The sequence below is a fragment of the Ischnura elegans genome, chromosome 6 (genome assembly GCF_921293095.1).
Source record: "Ischnura elegans chromosome 6, ioIscEleg1.1, whole genome shotgun sequence".
NCBI lineage: Eukaryota > Metazoa > Arthropoda > Insecta > Odonata > Coenagrionidae > Ischnura > Ischnura elegans.
In genome coordinates, this window is record NC_060251.1 from 30,000,686 (window position 1) to 30,018,361 (window position 17,676).

General features: G+C 37.7%; 2 protein-coding genes across 5 annotated transcripts in view; one reads left to right on the forward strand and one right to left on the reverse strand.

Moving 5' to 3' along the window:
* LOC124160251 (bifunctional 3'-phosphoadenosine 5'-phosphosulfate synthase 2) overlaps positions 1-6,573 on the forward strand; it is a 98,667-nt gene extending 92,094 nt beyond the window's left edge. For all 4 annotated transcript variants that reach the window (XM_046536066.1, XM_046536068.1, XM_046536067.1 and 1 more), the window contains 5 exons: positions 12-260; positions 1,037-1,234; positions 2,753-2,962; positions 4,004-4,280; positions 5,729-6,573. In XM_046536066.1, the coding sequence (XP_046392022.1) occupies positions 12-260; positions 1,037-1,234; positions 2,753-2,962; positions 4,004-4,280; positions 5,729-5,826 (1,032 nt within the window). In that variant the 3' untranslated portion in view covers positions 5,827-6,573. The remainder of the gene's footprint in view (positions 1-11; positions 261-1,036; positions 1,235-2,752; positions 2,963-4,003; positions 4,281-5,728) is intronic.
* A 4,199-nt stretch (positions 6,574-10,772) lies between these two features.
* LOC124160448 (28S ribosomal protein S15, mitochondrial) lies at positions 10,773-14,626 on the reverse strand. Its single transcript, XM_046536302.1, has 5 exons — positions 14,437-14,626; positions 14,188-14,365; positions 13,481-13,614; positions 13,135-13,330; positions 10,773-11,215 (listed from the first exon to the last, which is right to left on the reverse strand). Exons 1-5 carry the CDS (start codon positions 14,555-14,557, stop codon positions 10,903-10,905), a joined length of 942 nt encoding a protein of 313 aa, XP_046392258.1. The 5' UTR covers positions 14,558-14,626; the 3' UTR covers positions 10,773-10,902.
* Positions 14,627-17,676: the final 3,050 nt, after the last annotated feature.

Consider the following 17,676-nt stretch of genomic DNA (forward strand, 5'->3'; position numbering starts at 1 on the left):
TCCTGTTACAGTCACTACATTTCAACACAGTCTCTGGAGGAGATGAAGCAGCACATGGAATTCGCAACCATTCCATTCCAATTGTTCTTCCCGTATCCTCAGAGGACAAAGCTATTTTGGATGGATGCTCAGCTATTTCACTGCGCTATGAAGGGAAGCCTGTAGCTATCCTACGTCTTCCTGAATTCTACGTCCATAGAAAGGAGGAACGTGTTGCAAGGACTTTTGGTTGTGTTAACAGAGATCATCCCTACATTAAGGTACGAGGGTATAGTATTTCTCAAGTGTATTTTTTTATTGTAGAGACTCGTTCAAATCAGCTAATTTTGAGATTTACAAATCTAACATTTTCTTTACAAGGATTATTTATTGAGAGCCTTACTTATAGCAACATATGTACGCAATATGAAATTACAAGCGTGCTGTGCCCGCTCCCAGCGGGCTTCCCCCGCTCTTTTCAATGCAGGTCCACAGAGGGATAGGCGCATTTCTAATTTAAAAATGTAGAAAAAAAGGCAGTGTCTTATGTACAAATTTAATTGGAATGTTCATGTACAAATTGAGGTCAGAGGACACAACATTGCAATTAAACACATTAAACACAACATTGGAAGTAATTACACTATCCTCTGTTAAACGCACATGATGACACAAACTTACATTTCAACAGGAGACTTGAATGTGGAATCAGCCGCATTTTGATAAAAGTTATTTAAAGAATGCGAGTTATTGTTGCAAATGAACGAATGTATTAGTTGGTGCACCGTTAACATAAGGAATATTTACCGGTTTTTGTTTTTTTTTAAATTATTTTTAAAAAACCAATTTTAGGAAACAATAGCAATATTTAGGAAGTAATATATGCCGTCCCATGTTCTCTGATAAATTCTGTGCACTTTGGTATCTCATTTGTAGAGTTTGGTTGCGTATAAGTTTGATTCCATCCTCTTCAGTTTGATTTTTTTGCGGATACTTGTTATTATTATTATTGATAGAAATCCGCCGTAAGATTGATATCAATTGTATAATTTGACAGATGATCTATGAGAGTGGGGACTGGTTAGTGGGAGGAGACCTTGAGGTGCTTGGCAAGATAATGTGGAACGATGGCCTGGACCAGTACAGACTGTCTCCAAATGAGTTGCGTGCCCGCTTTAAGGAGATGGGTGCTGATGCTGTGTTCGCCTTTCAACTCAGGAATCCTATTCACAATGGTCATGCCCTTCTGATGCAGGTAGGTAACTTGTAACTTAACCTGTGTAATAAACCTCCATTTAATGAAATTGGGTCAAAACCTCCATGTTCCAAAGTAGTCATTCTGGTGATGGACCCTTCTCATCATAAAATCCACTCATTGATAGAACTTGGTGAATGGGGAAAAACTTCCTGCAATGAATCTCAATAACTATGAAACCTCCAGAATGAAGTTCACTTTTGGGCCCCAATAAGGAAAAGGCTCTTTAAAGTGAATTTACCATTTAATATGTATTATGATTTTACCTTGTGTTTGCAGAAAATTTCTCTTCCGAATTCCACATAACTCCTAGTTTTTCTTTATTAAGGTCTTAAACTTCAATTTTATTCATCTAATTAAGCATTAGGATGCATTTTGTGCAAAATTGATGGTTTCAGGTGTTACTCTTGGGAAGGTTAGCACAGTGAACTATTTATCAATAATGGTGAGTCACATCTATACAGCGAACCCCCTTGCATTGAAGTTACTATTTTATTGGTCATGTCGAATTCTATGCATAGAGGCTTTACGATATTCACATTTTGAAACACTTGCAATAAAAAATCCAAAATAAATTTTATAAAAATTTTGTGCAAAATTGATGGTTTCAGGTGTTACTCTTGGGAAGATTAGCACAGTGAACTATTTATCAATAAAATTTGCTGTCTCTGAAATAAAATTTACAGTGCTCAAATTGCATGAATTATTGAATGCAAAATATAACCAGTTTTAATTTCATTTAGACAAGTTCACAATCTCACTTTAATATGTTTGTAAAAAAAACTTGCACCCAGTAAAATGACCATAAGAGCTCAGGGGTTGATGAAGGTCATTGTTTTGGGAAAGGCGGTTCTTTACTTTCCACAGCACTATAGCAGTATGCAGCACTTCTCAGCAATAATGCATCTGAGATCAAATATGGTTAGACAAGTGGCATTTAAATATTCATCAATTATTTTCAAGCATTGCTTGTTAATTGGTGTCAGCGGCTTTAGGGAGCCGTCTTGCATTGCATTGTCTTCCCATTGCACTTTGTCATATAAAATTCACTAACTCATAGACTTGGTCATATAGTTTGGCGTTGACTTGTTTACCCCCTGAAATAAATTTCTGGCTTTGTGGCTAGTATATGTTGTTTTTGATTTTTTTATATTATTCCTCCTACTGGTCATCATGAGAAACTGTATTGATCAGGGACGCAGCTAGGAATTAAGGCTGGGGGGGTTTAGGTGCAACTAATACCGGGGTGTGTGGGGGTATGGTATACCCACCAGGATAAGCGGTAGGTGCGAGATTAGTGAATTGTGGAATTTTAAGATAAATGGTGAGTTTTACCGCATTCTGAGGAGTATTTTATTAATACTTACACCATTATATTAGTAATATCAATCCAATTAAGTAAAATGGATTAAACTTAAAATTTTCTCTGAGCTCTGGGGGGGGGTTTAACCCCCAAAACCCCACCCTTGCTGCGCCACTGGTATTGATGTCTTATATATGTGTTATGTTTTCACAAAGGATACGAGGCGGCGCTTGCTGGAAGAAAGGGGTTTCAAGAAGCCAGTTCTGCTCCTGCACCCTCTTGGTGGGTGGACCAAGGATGACGATGTCCCCCTGCCCATTCGCATGCAGCAGCACCAGGCAGTCCTGCAGGAGGGTGTCCTCCCTGAAGATTCCACCATCCTTGCCATATTCCCATCTCCTATGCACTATGCTGGGCCCACAGAGGTAATTAGCCAGAACTACATTGTTTTGTGAATGCATACTTAATATCATGTATGATTTGTGGCAGGATGTGGCGTAAATTCTTACTACAGATTAAGTTAGACATTGTACAATTAATTTCCACATGATGCATTTCTTTGTCACTGTAAAATTGTCAAGTGCACTAAGCTATACCAAGTTCATCCATGTAACACAGTGAATTTCAGAGTACTGTAGTGACAACAAAATGTGTGGTGCGGAAATATTGTAGAATGTTTAATTTCATCAATACTTAATAGCTATAATAATAACTTTATACTATAAGTGTCTATTAATTTAGATAACTGAAACAAATTATTACTAATTATATTCATTATACCTATCTATAGATATTTTTATATTCATCCTTACTCTGATACTTTACTTGCTGATTCAACATGATATGCTCCAATTCTTTTGCCAGAGCTAAAATGACCCATTTTACCTTGAGTTTGGAGTTCAAAAAGTACATAAATAACCTATGAATGTACATTGAAGTCAGTTGCATAAAAAAATTCTGTGGTTTATTTTGTCTTTGATTGCATGATATACCTAATAGTTTTAAGTAAAATTTTTTCCTCATCATCAGTACACAAAAAGTGCTTGTGCTTGAAGCATGTTGCCAGAAGGGATAAAGTTTACAATTATGTAGTTCTATTATTAAATTCTGGGTAATATTGCCACTAAACCTACAAATGACATGTAGTAGTATCGAAGGCTGTTGTCAAGGAATGGTATCAATTTGAAAATCATATAAATAATATTTGAGCCCTCTAAAATGAGGAAAATGTTCAGCATTTACCACCATTTATCACCTGAACTTGAGAGTTCTTCCCATCTACCTTCTAATATATCCTATTTGTTATTTTTTAATTTCATCTTTATTTTAAATATAAGAATATAATAGGATGTCCTTATTTAAAATTTCTTAACTAAAATTTACATTAATATTGCCTATAATATCATATTCTATACATCTGCTACTGATCTCAGATGAATAAATAAATGCATTTTTCTGAACCTTAGGTGCAGTGGCATGCCAAGGCTCGAATGAACGCCGGTGCAAACTTCTATATTGTGGGCAGAGATCCAGCTGGTCTGCCTCATCCCAATAAGGAAGTGGGTGGTGATCTCTATGAGCCTACACATGGCGCAAGAGTGCTGAGGGCAGCTCCAGGCTTGTCACATCTTGAAATTGTTCCGTTCCGTGTGGCAGCATATGACCGGTCAGTGAGGAAAATGGCATTTTTTGAACCATCCAGAGCTTCTGATTTTGATTTCATTTCGGGAACCAAAATGAGGGGTAAGTTGGAGATGATTGTTTCATTTTTTTTATACTCGAATGTATTACACACATGAAATTGTTCAATAGGGTAGTTTCCTTCATCAAAGAAAACGACAGGCATTGATTGCAATTCGTTACCCACCATTGGTGTATTCATAAGATACAGATTATTTGGTTTTAGAAACCCCAGTTTAGGTGAACGTTAATGGTCAATTTTAACCTCATTTGAAAAAGGCCAGATTGACGGCCATGTGATGCCACTCCACGTGATGCCACAGGGTTTCCAGATGCAATACGAGTAGTCAGAAGTTTTACATCGGCTGAGATTACCAATGCATGCATGAGCCACAGAGCTCAGGGAAACATCTCTTAATAATCGCCTATTAAAATTGCCTATGGTCGGAAAGTCTCCTTCGTTTGATTGGGTATTAATAATCCTTATTTAAGCCAAGTACTACCTGCTAGCAGCCTGCATCGTAGTGGTGCTCATAGCCTTGCTCAAAGCTGGCCTCACACAGCGGCAGCCGGTACGGAACCAGAATGATGCCACACGGGCTTTTCCCAGCATTCAAACTCAGCTGTTGCATTTTCGCGCCCTTGAAAATTTTCACTTTTCATTTAATCGCAAAAAATATATATTGTTTAAAAATCTAAAATCATAAAATACATACTCCAGGAGTAATAATCTTTCAATTTAGCCAATAAAAAAAAATAGGAAACCACCCTATAGTCAGGAACTCATTTCTATGATTGTTTATAGAAATATTCATGGGAAATGTTTTATGAGCTAAGGGTGGATTACGGCTATTGTTTTTAGCCCTATTTCTACCAATCTGCCCCTAATATGAGGAATTGTAAGAAATGGTTCTATTTTCACTGAAATATCTCTGTTATATTCTTTACCATTTTATGAGTCTACTTTACTTACTCTTTGAGATAAGTTTCTCGCTCTTTCCTCATAAGAAAATATTTAAAATTGCAAAAAATCAGCTGTAGGATTTTCCTAAGGAAGTGTGAGACACCGAAAAACTCTGTCCAGTTGGTCGGACATTTTCTGTGCCTCACATATATTCATCATGCTTCCTGTTCGTATCTTTTGCTTTCCTCACAATCTCCATGTTGTCTAGCTAAGTGTACTACAATTTCCTCCGATAATCATTTGAGGTATCATGAATAGAGCAGAAATGAGAATAGATCTTATACTTTTTCAGTAGTTTCCCTTTATTACACATTGGCAACTTTGTGTTATAAAGCCTCTTACTTTTTTCTGATGTTTCACTAAAATCACTACATATTTCTTTGCTCACTCAGTAAAATTGTCTGTTGTTATTGTACATTTTTGACAAGGGTGTTTATATAACTTGTGCATCCATCAGTATTAGAGCAGAGGATGCCTCATAAATTCTTGTGTGTCTTGGGCTTAAATTAGTGTATTTTTGACTGAAGTAATAATTCCAAATTTTCAGGTCTAGCCAGAAGTGGGCAGAATCCACCAGATGGTTTCATGGCACCAAAGGCATGGAAGGTACTTGCTGAATACTACCAGTCTCTGAGGACCAATTGATTCATTTATTTATTGGATGAAGAGTTCATATATTCATTTTAAGATCATGGTATTTAATGAAGGAGTCATATCAGCCAGTTGAAGACAGCTTAATCATAGAAGAAAAGATTCCTTGTATTAATGATACATTCTATGAAATTGTTATTGCCAGTGGTCATTTCATGGAGGAAATGAGTCACATATTGATACATTCTGTATATTTTATGTTTATGTAAATAGTTTTTAGGTGCTCTCTTTTCTTACTTCCTTTGCCCTTTTGTTAACATTTTTCCATAAGTAATTGTACAATTTTATCAATTTATACTCAACCAAAGATTAATTTGATGTTTGAATTTTTACAAATTTGTTATTTCTGTTTGTTTAATAGCAGTGTCAAGGAAAGGTCATAGTATTGTTATTCATTTTGATGATTTGAAAATACCTATTATTTGGAAAATATTGTTTTCTATTTTATCTTGCTGGCACAAGGTTTTTTTATCTTTATAATATTTTTAAAAGTGTTGTTATTTGTACAATATGTTAAAAAGAAAATGAATACAGGCAGTGTCATGCTGCAATTTCATATAAAATTTTAGATCAAACATTCCATGTTTTTTCACCGCAGAGTAGAAATTCTATTAATATTTATTGGTAAATGTTTTTGACATTAAAATTTGAGTAGTGGATATATAGATATTAACTTTTCATGATCTCCCCTTTAATCTTTTATGAAAGATCATTTTTTCTAATAAAGTATTTTAAGTTGTATTTGGTACATTGCACCCAACTCATCACAGAGATTCCACCTCAAATCACTGACTGGACTGATAGATGTTTTATTCCCTCGTAAGAAGGAGAATTAGCACCTCAAGACAAGTATTTATGAACCAACTCATTCAGATGAAATCATGAAAAAATACATCTAGTTAATAGGCTGAGTAGGCCACGGGCGCAGCTAGGAATTAAGGCTAGGGGGCAGGGATGCCGACTTACAAAAAATATTGGGGGGGCCAAACCCGGGATATTGCCCCGGGAAATGTGATAAGTAGTGAGTTCTAAGTTTTTTAAACATTTTAGAAGAGTCATATGATCAACATTAGAACCCTGATAACTCGAATCTCGATATCTGGACATTCCGGGGAAAATCGAAATGCCTGACACATTTTTTCCCCACACCCATATGAATTTTTGAGGGGGCTCGAGCCCCTTCAGGCCCCATGGAGTCGGCGCCACTGCTAGGGGGAGTTTCAGGCACAACTAATACTTGGGGGTCTGGGGGTATGGCATACCTGCCAGGGTAAGCAGGAGGTGTGAGATCCTCCGCCAGAAAAAATTTAAGATAAATTGTTCAAAATGATGGGTTTTACGGCCTTTTGAGGGATATTTTATTATTCCTTACACTACTCTATAAGTAATATTAATTCAATAAAATAGATTAAACTTAAAAAATAGGGTGGTTTCCTATTATTATTTTATTGCCTAAATCGAAAGATTATTACTCCTGGAGTACGTATTTCACGCTTTTAGATTTTTAAGTGACAATATTATCTATTTTTCACGATTAAATGAAAACTGAAAATTTTCAAGCGCACGAAAACGAGATGCGTAAGTATGAATGCCGGGAAATCTCTCTCCATGTGGCGTATTTCTGGTTCCCGCTGCCGCCCTGTGAGGTGACCTTGAGGCGAGTTGAGCACTGATACGACGCAGGCTGCTAGCGGGTAGCTGAGTACCCTGCTGGCTGGTAGCGCTTGGCTTAAATAAGGATTATTAATACCTTATCAAATGAAGAAAACTTTCCGACCTTAGCCAGTTTTAATAAGTGATTATTAAGACATGTTTCCCTGAGCTCTGCGCCTCATGCATGCATTGGTAACCTCAGATGACGTATAACTCCTATCTTCTCGTATAGGAACTAGGTCCCCGTGACGTCATGTGGAGTGGCATCGCATGGGCGCCAATCTGGCCCTTTTCAAATGAGGATAAAAATGGACCATTGCCATTCGTCTAAACCGGTATTTATAAAACGAAATAATTTGTATATTATGAATACACTACTGGTGGGTAACGAATCGCAATCAATGCCTTTCGTTTTATTTGATGAAGGAAACTACCCTATTTTCTGAGCTCTTGGGGGGGGGGGTTATCCCCCAAAACCCCCCCCTCGCTGTGCCACTAGAGTAGGCACCAGATCCAAGTTTATATTCTTGATTATTTGTATGAACAATATGACATAACAGGGGTTGCAGCCTTAAGTGCCGACAGATTCAGCATTGCAGACAGAATTCAGAAGGCCTGACTGTCAGTAGTGCAAAATAGTGCAGAAATACACAGTGCAAAGGAAGAGCTATCATAAGCACATCACCGAACAGGCAGTAGCCATGGCAAAACATATATTTCCCTTCTCTGTGAACTGAAGGGGTGAAGTAAGGACCTTCACTTCCCTTGCTGATACTAATACTCCTGATCGACAGACGTTTCTGCATCTTGTAGGAGCATTGTGCCAAAAGTTTTTGCATAACTAGACCCATAAAACCCTAGGGCATGAAAAGCTTTATTAAATTCCAGAATACTCGCACAGTAATTAAAATTCTCATACAAGCATTCTCTAAATATATACATAGGTCCGTGGTTCGATTCCCGGTCCAGGGGAATTTTTTCTCATGGCAATTGTTGTATATTTCACCGCCGTTCACGCGGCAGGGTTTGAAATATTTCACATACCGCTATGCGCGGCTTTAGCGCAGGTTTGAGGCTCTCAACCGGTTGTGGCTTCTTGGAAGTCCTTTCTCCCTCGCGTTGCCATCCTTGATGGACCGCGAGGGCCTAACACCTAGTGCCATGAGCCTCGGTATAATTGCCATGGGAATTAAAGAACCTGGGTAGCGTAGTGGTCTGCGCATTGGCCCGGAAAGCCAAAGGTCCGTGGTTCGATTCCCAGTCCAGGGGAATTTTTTCTCATGGCAATTGTTGTATATTTCACCGCCGTTCACGCGGCAGGGTTTGAAATATTTCATATACATAAGTGATGTGGCTCCAACTCACTTTATCTGACCAGCTGCTACTAAGTCACTTGATAGTTGTGAGGTAAATACTATAGCATAAATTAAAGATTTTGTTTTCCTTAGATAAAAGTGGATTGGTTTGATGTTTTTCAGACTTCACTCTGGGTGAATGGTTTCATTTGTGCCAATGTTTTGGAGTCCAATCTACTTAATACATACTACACATATGTATACGGCTAACCTACCAAACTCAACCCGACAGCAAAAAATAAGTTTAATCTAAACACATCAGTGCAAATGAAACCAGGGGTGCAGCTAGGAATTAAGGCTAGGGGGGGTTTAGGCGCAACTAATACTTTGGGGTGTGGGGGTATTGCATACTCACCAGGGTAAGTGGGATTTGCGGGGGCCCTCCTCCAGAAAATATTTAAGTTTAATGGTTCAAAATGGCGAGTTTTACGGCTTTCTGGAGAATATTTGACTAATCCTAACACTAATCTATAAGTAATCATAATACAATTAAGTCAAATGTTTTAAACTTAAATATTTCCCTGAGCTCTGGGGGGGGGGGGGTTATCCCCCAAAACCCCCCCTCGCTGCACCACTGAATGAAACCACCTACCGCAAATGCAAAATATGAGAAACATTCATCAGTGAAGTTTTATCAAAGATGGCAAGATGGAGGAAAAGCCAGCTACAGCTCATTAGTAACATCTTTAAGGTCCTCTGGTAGAAATGTAAATGTACAGCAATATTTAAATTCACTCCCTTTCAGACGTGAATTAACTTTGCAAGGGTATAACATAGGTTTTTGATATTATAATCACTCACAAAGGTGCAATTTAAAGGTGAATCCGTAATTTTTACCAACATTTTATACAATAATTTTTATAAACATCTACCTAATACCTTGATCATAAGGTCCTTGGGGTACCCATAAATTGTCAATGAGTTACATAAGTTGGCTGAAAATGCACATCCTAAATACATATTGGAAGCCAGGTCTGAAAGTGTAAAAACGAGGAAGAAAGGTAATCTCGGATCTTTAACTTGAGTGCCCATTAAGTATAAGGGATGAAAAATACCACACTTTAGAAAGGCATGCCTTCCATATAAACCTTAATGATCCTGTGACAAAACCTGATGACCAGCTCCTTCTGAAATTTTGAATCAGAAATAGCTCGCAAATCAATAACCAATTCTTCCTTATTTTTAAAGTGCCGATAAAAACTATTTTGCTTCTTAAAATTGATCTGGTTGGACATGAGAAAAATAGTGAGTGATTCCATCCATTTTAAATTAAATTATATTATGAATTTTATATCATTACTGCCCCCCATCAATAGAGTACATAATTTATTTTTACGAGTGGTGAGCAAGATCAATTTGTTCGTTCACTCGTGTTTCAACCCGAAGGTTGGTTATGATAGGTGAGGTTGGAGCTCACCTTGAACTAACTAATGAGGATTTCAGACATTCAGGGTGTGAGGGCCACATGCACTTCCCTGGGCCACCTTGCACTTCAAGGATTTCATTTAGGGATGTCCAATGGCTTCATCCAGGATATGAACCCGAGACCCCTTGCTCAGCAGCCAAGCACTCTATCCACTAGGCTACCAAGCTCCCCAAATCAAATCTAGGTTAGGTTAATTAATTCAAGTTGCCAAACCTCAAGATATTTAATGTACAAAAAATGATATTGTCAGGAGATGGTTAACAAGTACATATTGCGATAGCTGTAAGAAGTGGGTGGCAACAGATTAAATTCAAAATATTTCCCTCATTGTAATGTGAAGGCCTTGGACATTCCCTTTGCATGCCCTCAGCCTCATTTATAATGCATATTATGCCAACATTTTCATCGGCACTAATTGCACATCAAAAACATGGGTATCCCTACTTTCATATGTAATACCTTATAGATAATAAAAATGGAAATTAATCATATATTCGAATAAATATGCACCATCAGGATTTATTTTTCTAACAAATAACTCTGGGCACTGAGGAAATATATACATGGTTCAGAATTGGAACTAGGAAATTACACGTTAAGAATGGATCTTCAGACACTTAAGTACACACCAGTACGTCACAATCCAAGACACTCAGGGTGGTAAGGTATTTTGGTCTCCTCAGCAACTGGCTTCTCTTTTTTCAACTTCAGTTCCTCAAGCTTTTTCTGCACTTCAGCTATATCCTTATCAGACACACTAGGCTCCACATCACACGCGATTTCTTCATTGCGAATCCACTCCAGTGATTTGGCTTTCTCTTGCAGAAATGCCTCTTTCTGTGATTCCAAATGCCTTTTAAAGGCTAAAATTCTCTCTTGCCTGATACTCAAACAATGCCTACGTGTGAGCTTGGTGAGGGACTCCTTTCGAGTTATCCGATGGTAAAATCTGAAAACCAAAAGAGACAAGTAAATTGTTTCATAAGTGATTACCCTCAAAAATATTAATGACTCAGATTACATTTAGAATGATCATTCAAAGCGATGAAAGAATTCAAAGAGATAAATAATGCATATTATAAAACTTAACCTTTTCGCGCCGAGTTCCTTTACGGGAAGTTGCTTTTGGCTATACGAAGGGTTTGAGAATTTATTTTTCGCCCCGTACGGAGTTTTTTCACGGCTTGGGACTGTGCAGGTAGTCGCTTCCTCCCCTTAATGTCCTTTCCTAGCGGGGTCTCGGACCCTTTCCCCGAAGGCAGCCCATCCCGGCGTACTTTTGCGGTCAGTTTATTGTTGCCAGTGCAATTTTATTTTTTTTAAATTGTTACTGTTGCATTAAATGTCAGTTCATCAATGAATTCCTTTCATTTTGCAATGCCTGTAGAACTTTTAAACGAAGTTCTACGGTTATTTTTAGGGTTTTCAGCAAAACGGCACTATATCATAGCCAAATGAGCTTTTCCGAGAAGAGTGAGGTTATCATCTTCCACGTACATATTTCAGTTGGAGAATACTTACACCAATGAGAGTACTTACAATATGAGAGTAATTACCTGGGTAGAGCAGTTCTTATTCCTGCAATGGTATGGAATGCTTCCACAACATGTGTCTACGTAAAACATTCCCTATTGGTACATTAAATTTACTAATTTTTAGGATATGCATAAATCAGTATTTATAGCGAAATTCGTTTATAATACCTTTGTATTCAAAGGCTGGTAAGAGGTTATTAAAAATAGCCGCAGTAATTTTGGCTCACGACAAAGAACTGAGAGAATCAAATTTTATTACATTAAGAGGGCTTTTTTTCATAGAAGTTAAATCGGATATTCCATCGAATTTCACCGCAAATGTACACTTAGAATGTGGCAAACAGAGTAACGTATATCTTTAGATGTAAATCGTTACAATATCGCTCCTATACATTTGCTAGTAATTTTTAAAAATAATAACTAAACATCTAACCTTAGCGTCTCCAAAATTTGTTCTAGGTGATGATAAACTCCGTTAATATGAACGCTAGAGTTCCGTTTAAAATTTGGAACCGATCAGCAAAACATCCAGAATGTAACTCTTGGCATTGATTATCATAAAATGCAACCTTTACGTTTTTAGTTATTCCACCTTATAAACAAATAAGTGACCATGAGCACCTTCCTTGAGTGGGTCACTAAGTGCCGGAATGGGCCGAGATAATCCCCACGCGGACAATAGGAAAGGGTCGGACCTCTCGCGCCGAGGTACCCTAATGGCAGTTGGGACCCACTTGGCATGCTTGACCGCGAAACCGTGAAAACACTGCCTTAGGCCTTTTGCTTCGAAAAATTCAAGCCGTGAAAAGCCGGCCTTCCTTCTTTAGCATCAGAAAATTCAGGCCATGAAATCACGCCCTGCGTGGGGAAAAGGTTAAACAAGATATTGCGCCAGGAGAGGAATGTAACCACAATAATGATATACCACAGGATATTATTTTAGTTATTATTGGTCAATATTATTAATCCCTGCCGTTAATGAGGAACTTAATGTGCCTGCTATTAACGTACTTAAGGTAATTATTTATTGATGCAATTACCGAGAGCAGGGGTGGATCCAGGATTTATTTCTGGGGGGCACAAGTAAGGCCATGCCTAGGATTTTGTCTGGGGGGCACAAGGATGCCTCATAATACAAAACGAACGCAATAATGATGGGACCACATTAATCTTGCATATTTTTTAAAGGTCTGGGGGGGGGGGGGGGGGGGGGGGGACGTGCCCCCTCGCCTAGATCCGCATATGTAAGCAAATCGGAACTCAAAGGTAGAAAAACAACAATTTTCAGGAAATTTATGAGAATATGTCACGATGTGTGACATAAAACACTTACTTGGGATGTGGCCGAAAAATTATATTCAATTTGTCTAGCAGCCATTCAAACCTCTTGTAGTCCCATTTACGCAGAAATTTCAAATATTTCTTCCTTTTTTCTATTAGTTCCTTGACAATAACTTTACTTCTTACATCTTTGGGGATTTGATCAACATGATGCTGCAGGAACCTGATGTGTGCCGTCATCCTGGAGACTAAAATGAATTTTGGCTTGAGAATGCGATGCACTATACCATCCTCAGAAGGGTATTACGAGAATCAAATATCATAATAAATGCAAAATAATGCAAATTTATGAAAATAAAACAAATAATGATATTTAAAATTCCGGCTATGGCTCTTACTTTGAACCTCCACAGTGGTATAATCATATTCGTGTCTTTTGACTCTCTCCGTCAGCATGTGCTCATATTCCCTCCTGGTCCACTTCTTAGGAAGAAATTCCAGCGAGAATAATTTCTTAACTGTATCATCAGCCCTGAAAATTAATGAATAAACACAAAAATTACAAATCATTCAACGAGGCAATTTAGATTATAATGCATACGATTACTGTGCTAAGAGTAAATAAGTACACATAAGAGAATGGACCAATTTGAGTTAAATTGAAATAAAAGTCCTTGAATAACAATTGGAAGTCATCAAGGCAAAATATACTCATCGAGCTGATAAGTTTTACTGGGAAGGGGATGTAATGGGTCCAACAGCAGATGAAATAAAATCCCGTAGTGTGCAAAACACATCTTGAGAAATGCCATATCACAACTTTCGAAGGTTATGCACTGGAAATAATAAACTAAAAGATATTCGAACGAAAAACTATTGCCCTACACACACTGAAAATTCATACCGTTACTCAATATGCTGAAAAATTAGATGAGCATAAGCGATTTCTGGTTCGAAACACAGTAAAACATGTGTATTGTAGTAGCATTGAAACAATTAGCTAACACCGCTTAAAATAGAATGATGCATTTACTACTTTCACCAACTGCGCACAAAGAATAAACTAGGTCATGACTCAAAAACAATGGATGGCATCTTTTCTTACGTCTCAAGTTCCTTAGACTTCTGAAATGCCGCAGGTAGTCGAGTCATGTCCAATTGTGGAAACAATTCACAGTCTCCGCTCTTTTCTGGTTTATACGACGGTATTTTGGTGGGTCTAACCCATTTAATTTTGAGATCAGATTTGAATGCATACCCTCGTCTTCGCTGATACCATAAAGCTGCAAAGTAATGAGTAAATATTAACTGTGAAATGAAGGTTAACAAACAAAAAATTCGAGTGATACCTTACAGTTTCCACATATTGATGCATCTGCAGCAGTTGGATGAATCAATGGATTTCGGTTAACGTGCTTAAGCAAAGACGAGCAAGGCACCCGCATCCTTCTAAGACAGCTGAGTGAATTCATCATAATTTCCAGTTAAAGCAATGCGGATGTGTTATTGAATTACGGCCTTCGATTTCTGCCCTTCGATTGTTACTTTCTCTCCGTTTTTGTTTCCGTAGTTTTTTAAATGCTCAGCACATGAACATACATGCATGTTCATGGCTCAGCAGATGGCACTTGGTGGCAAAAAGCAGGCAAGAAGTGTAGTGGAGGGAAAATCTTAAAATGATATAACGCGGTAGAAAGGCAGGCGAATTTGAAAACTTTGTAGTTGGTACTATTTCATTACGTTTTAAAATATCCATATTATCTACATTTGGGATAACATTGAACGTTTAATATAATTAAATATATTTCATCTTTAATATGCGATATCTAAATTTGAAAACTCTCCTCTTCATGTTTTGAAGAACAATCAAGTATTTCGTTTACCAATGAATTTATAACTGTTGCTATAACTTTCGACAACTCGTTTTATCGTGCTCCATCGCAGTATATATGTACTTTAAAAGTAATATTGTGTTGTAATAAATTTCAACATGAATTTAATCTTCTTTAAACTATTTATATATTTTCAGCCTCAACATTTGCTACCGATTTTAGTTTTCATGATGAAAGAAGTGAACCCTCTTAGGCATATTATCGTCAAAGTTGGCATCAAGAGTAAGTAACAGTTTCTACTTTCAAAAAGTACTGATGCTTTTTTCTGACATCAATTTACATGGTAATGTCAGTAGTGCCCTTTTATTTATAAGTCATTTGAAGGATATTAAGATATTGGTTGCATCATATCTTAATGTTGTATAAAATTATTGCATTTGTTTACGTTAATTTACGACAGGAAAGGAACCATGATATTTTTATTCATCCAAAAGGTTTTTAGCGCTCCTTGTCGCTGTCGCCGTCGCGTTTTCGCACATTTAAAATTTTTCACTTTTCATTAAATCGCGAAAAATAGATATCATCATTTAAAAATCTAAAAGCGTGAAATATGCACTCCAGGCATATAATCTTTCGATTTAGGCAATAAAAAAATAGAAAACCACCCTATTGTCTAGAAGCTATTGTCAGCGCTCATAGCCAAGGTCGGTAAAAGCCAGGTCGTGTCACGCACTTGACCAATGTAATCCGCCATCTTGATTCTCGAGCGCGGCGGGAATTCAAATTTTACGTGCATTTAAATGGGAGACATAGGTAAAAGGGAACACGGTTATCTCACAACGTAATCGATGCAGGGATATGAAATTTTTTTTATAAATAGTTAATGAAATGGAAATTTATGATACGTCTGTATTTTGAGTCTATGGTCCACGGTTCGACTCTAGAAAAATTGTCAAATCACGGGAAAAATAAATTTCGCACTGCAGCGCTCTGGATGCATGAGTTGTAAGGCACCATGTCTTGCTTCCTTATTTAGGAAGTCTGGTACATGAAATTTTCCATGGTCATAGATGATTATAATATACTTGCGAACACGGGCAGTTTTTGACACTGAAGACCTCGGTTCGACTCTAGAAAAATTGTCAAATCACGGGAAAAATAAATTTCGCACTGCAGCGCTCTGGATGCATGGAATGTAAGGCACCATGTCTTGCTTCCTTATTTAGGAAGTCTGGTACATGAAATTTTCCATGGTCATAGATAATTATAATATACTTGCGAACACGGGCAGTTTTTGACACTGAAGACCTCGGTTCGACTCTAGAAAAATTGTCAACTCACGGGAAAAATAAATTTCGCACTGCAGCGCTCTGGATGCATGGGTTGTAAGGCACCATGTCTTTCTTCCTTATTTAGGAAGTCTGGTACATGAAATTTTCCATGGTCATATATAATTATAATATACTTGCGAAAACGGGCAGTTTTTGACACTGAAGACCTCGGTTCGACTCTAGAAAAATTGTCAACTCACGGGAAAAATAAATTTCGCACTGCAGCGCTCTGGATGCATGGAATGTAAGGCACCATGTCTTGCTTCCTTATTTAGGAAGTCTGGTACATGAAATTTTCCATGGTCATAGATGATTATAATATACTTGCGAACACGGGCAGTTTTTGACACTGAAGACCTCGGTTCGACTCTAGAAAAATTGTCAACTCACGGGAAAAATAAATTTCGCACTGCAGCGCTCTGGATGCATGGGTTGTAAGGCACCATGTCTTGCTTCCTTATTTAGGAAGTCTGGTACATGAAATTTTCCATGGTCATAGATGATTATAATATACTTGCGAACACGGGCAGTTTTTGACACTGAAGACCTCGGTTCGACTCTAGAAAAATTGTCAACTCACGGGAAAAATAAATTTCGCACTGCAGCGCTCTGGATGCATGGGTTGTAAGGCACCATGTCTTTCTTCCTTATTTAGGAAGTCTGGTACATGAAATTTTCCATGGTCATATATAATTATAATATACTTGCGAAAACGGGCAGTTTTTGACACTGAAGACCTCGGTTCGACTCTAGAAAAATTGTCAACTCACGGGAAAAATAAATTTCGCACTGCAGCGCTCTGGATGCATGGAATGTAAGGCACCATGTCTTGCTTCCTTATTTAGGAAGTCTGGTACATGAAATTTTCCATGGTCATAGATAATTATAATATACTTGCGAACACGGGCAGTTTTTGACACTGAAGACCTCGGTTCGACTCTAGAAAAATTGTCAACTCACGGGAAAAATAAATTTCGCACTGCAGCGCTCTGGATGCATGGGTTGTAAGGCACCATGTCTTTCTTCCTTATTTAGGAAGTCTGGTACATGAAATTTTCCATGGTCATATATAATTATAATATACTTGCGAAAACGGGCAGTTTTTGACACTGAAGACCTCGGTTCGACTCTAGAAAAATTGTCAACTCACGGGAAAAATAAATTTCGCACTGCAGCGCTCTGGATGCATGGAATGTAAGGCACCATGTCTTGCTTCCTTATTTAGGAAGTCTGGTACATGAAATTTTCCATGGTCATAGATGATTATAATATACTTGCGAACACGGGCAGTTTTTGACACTGAAGACCTCGGTTCGACTCTAGAAAAATTGTCAACTCACGGGAAAAATAAATTTCGCACTGCAGCGCTCTGGATGCATGGGTTGTAAGGCACCATGTCTTGCTTCCTTATTTAGGAAGTCTGGTACATGA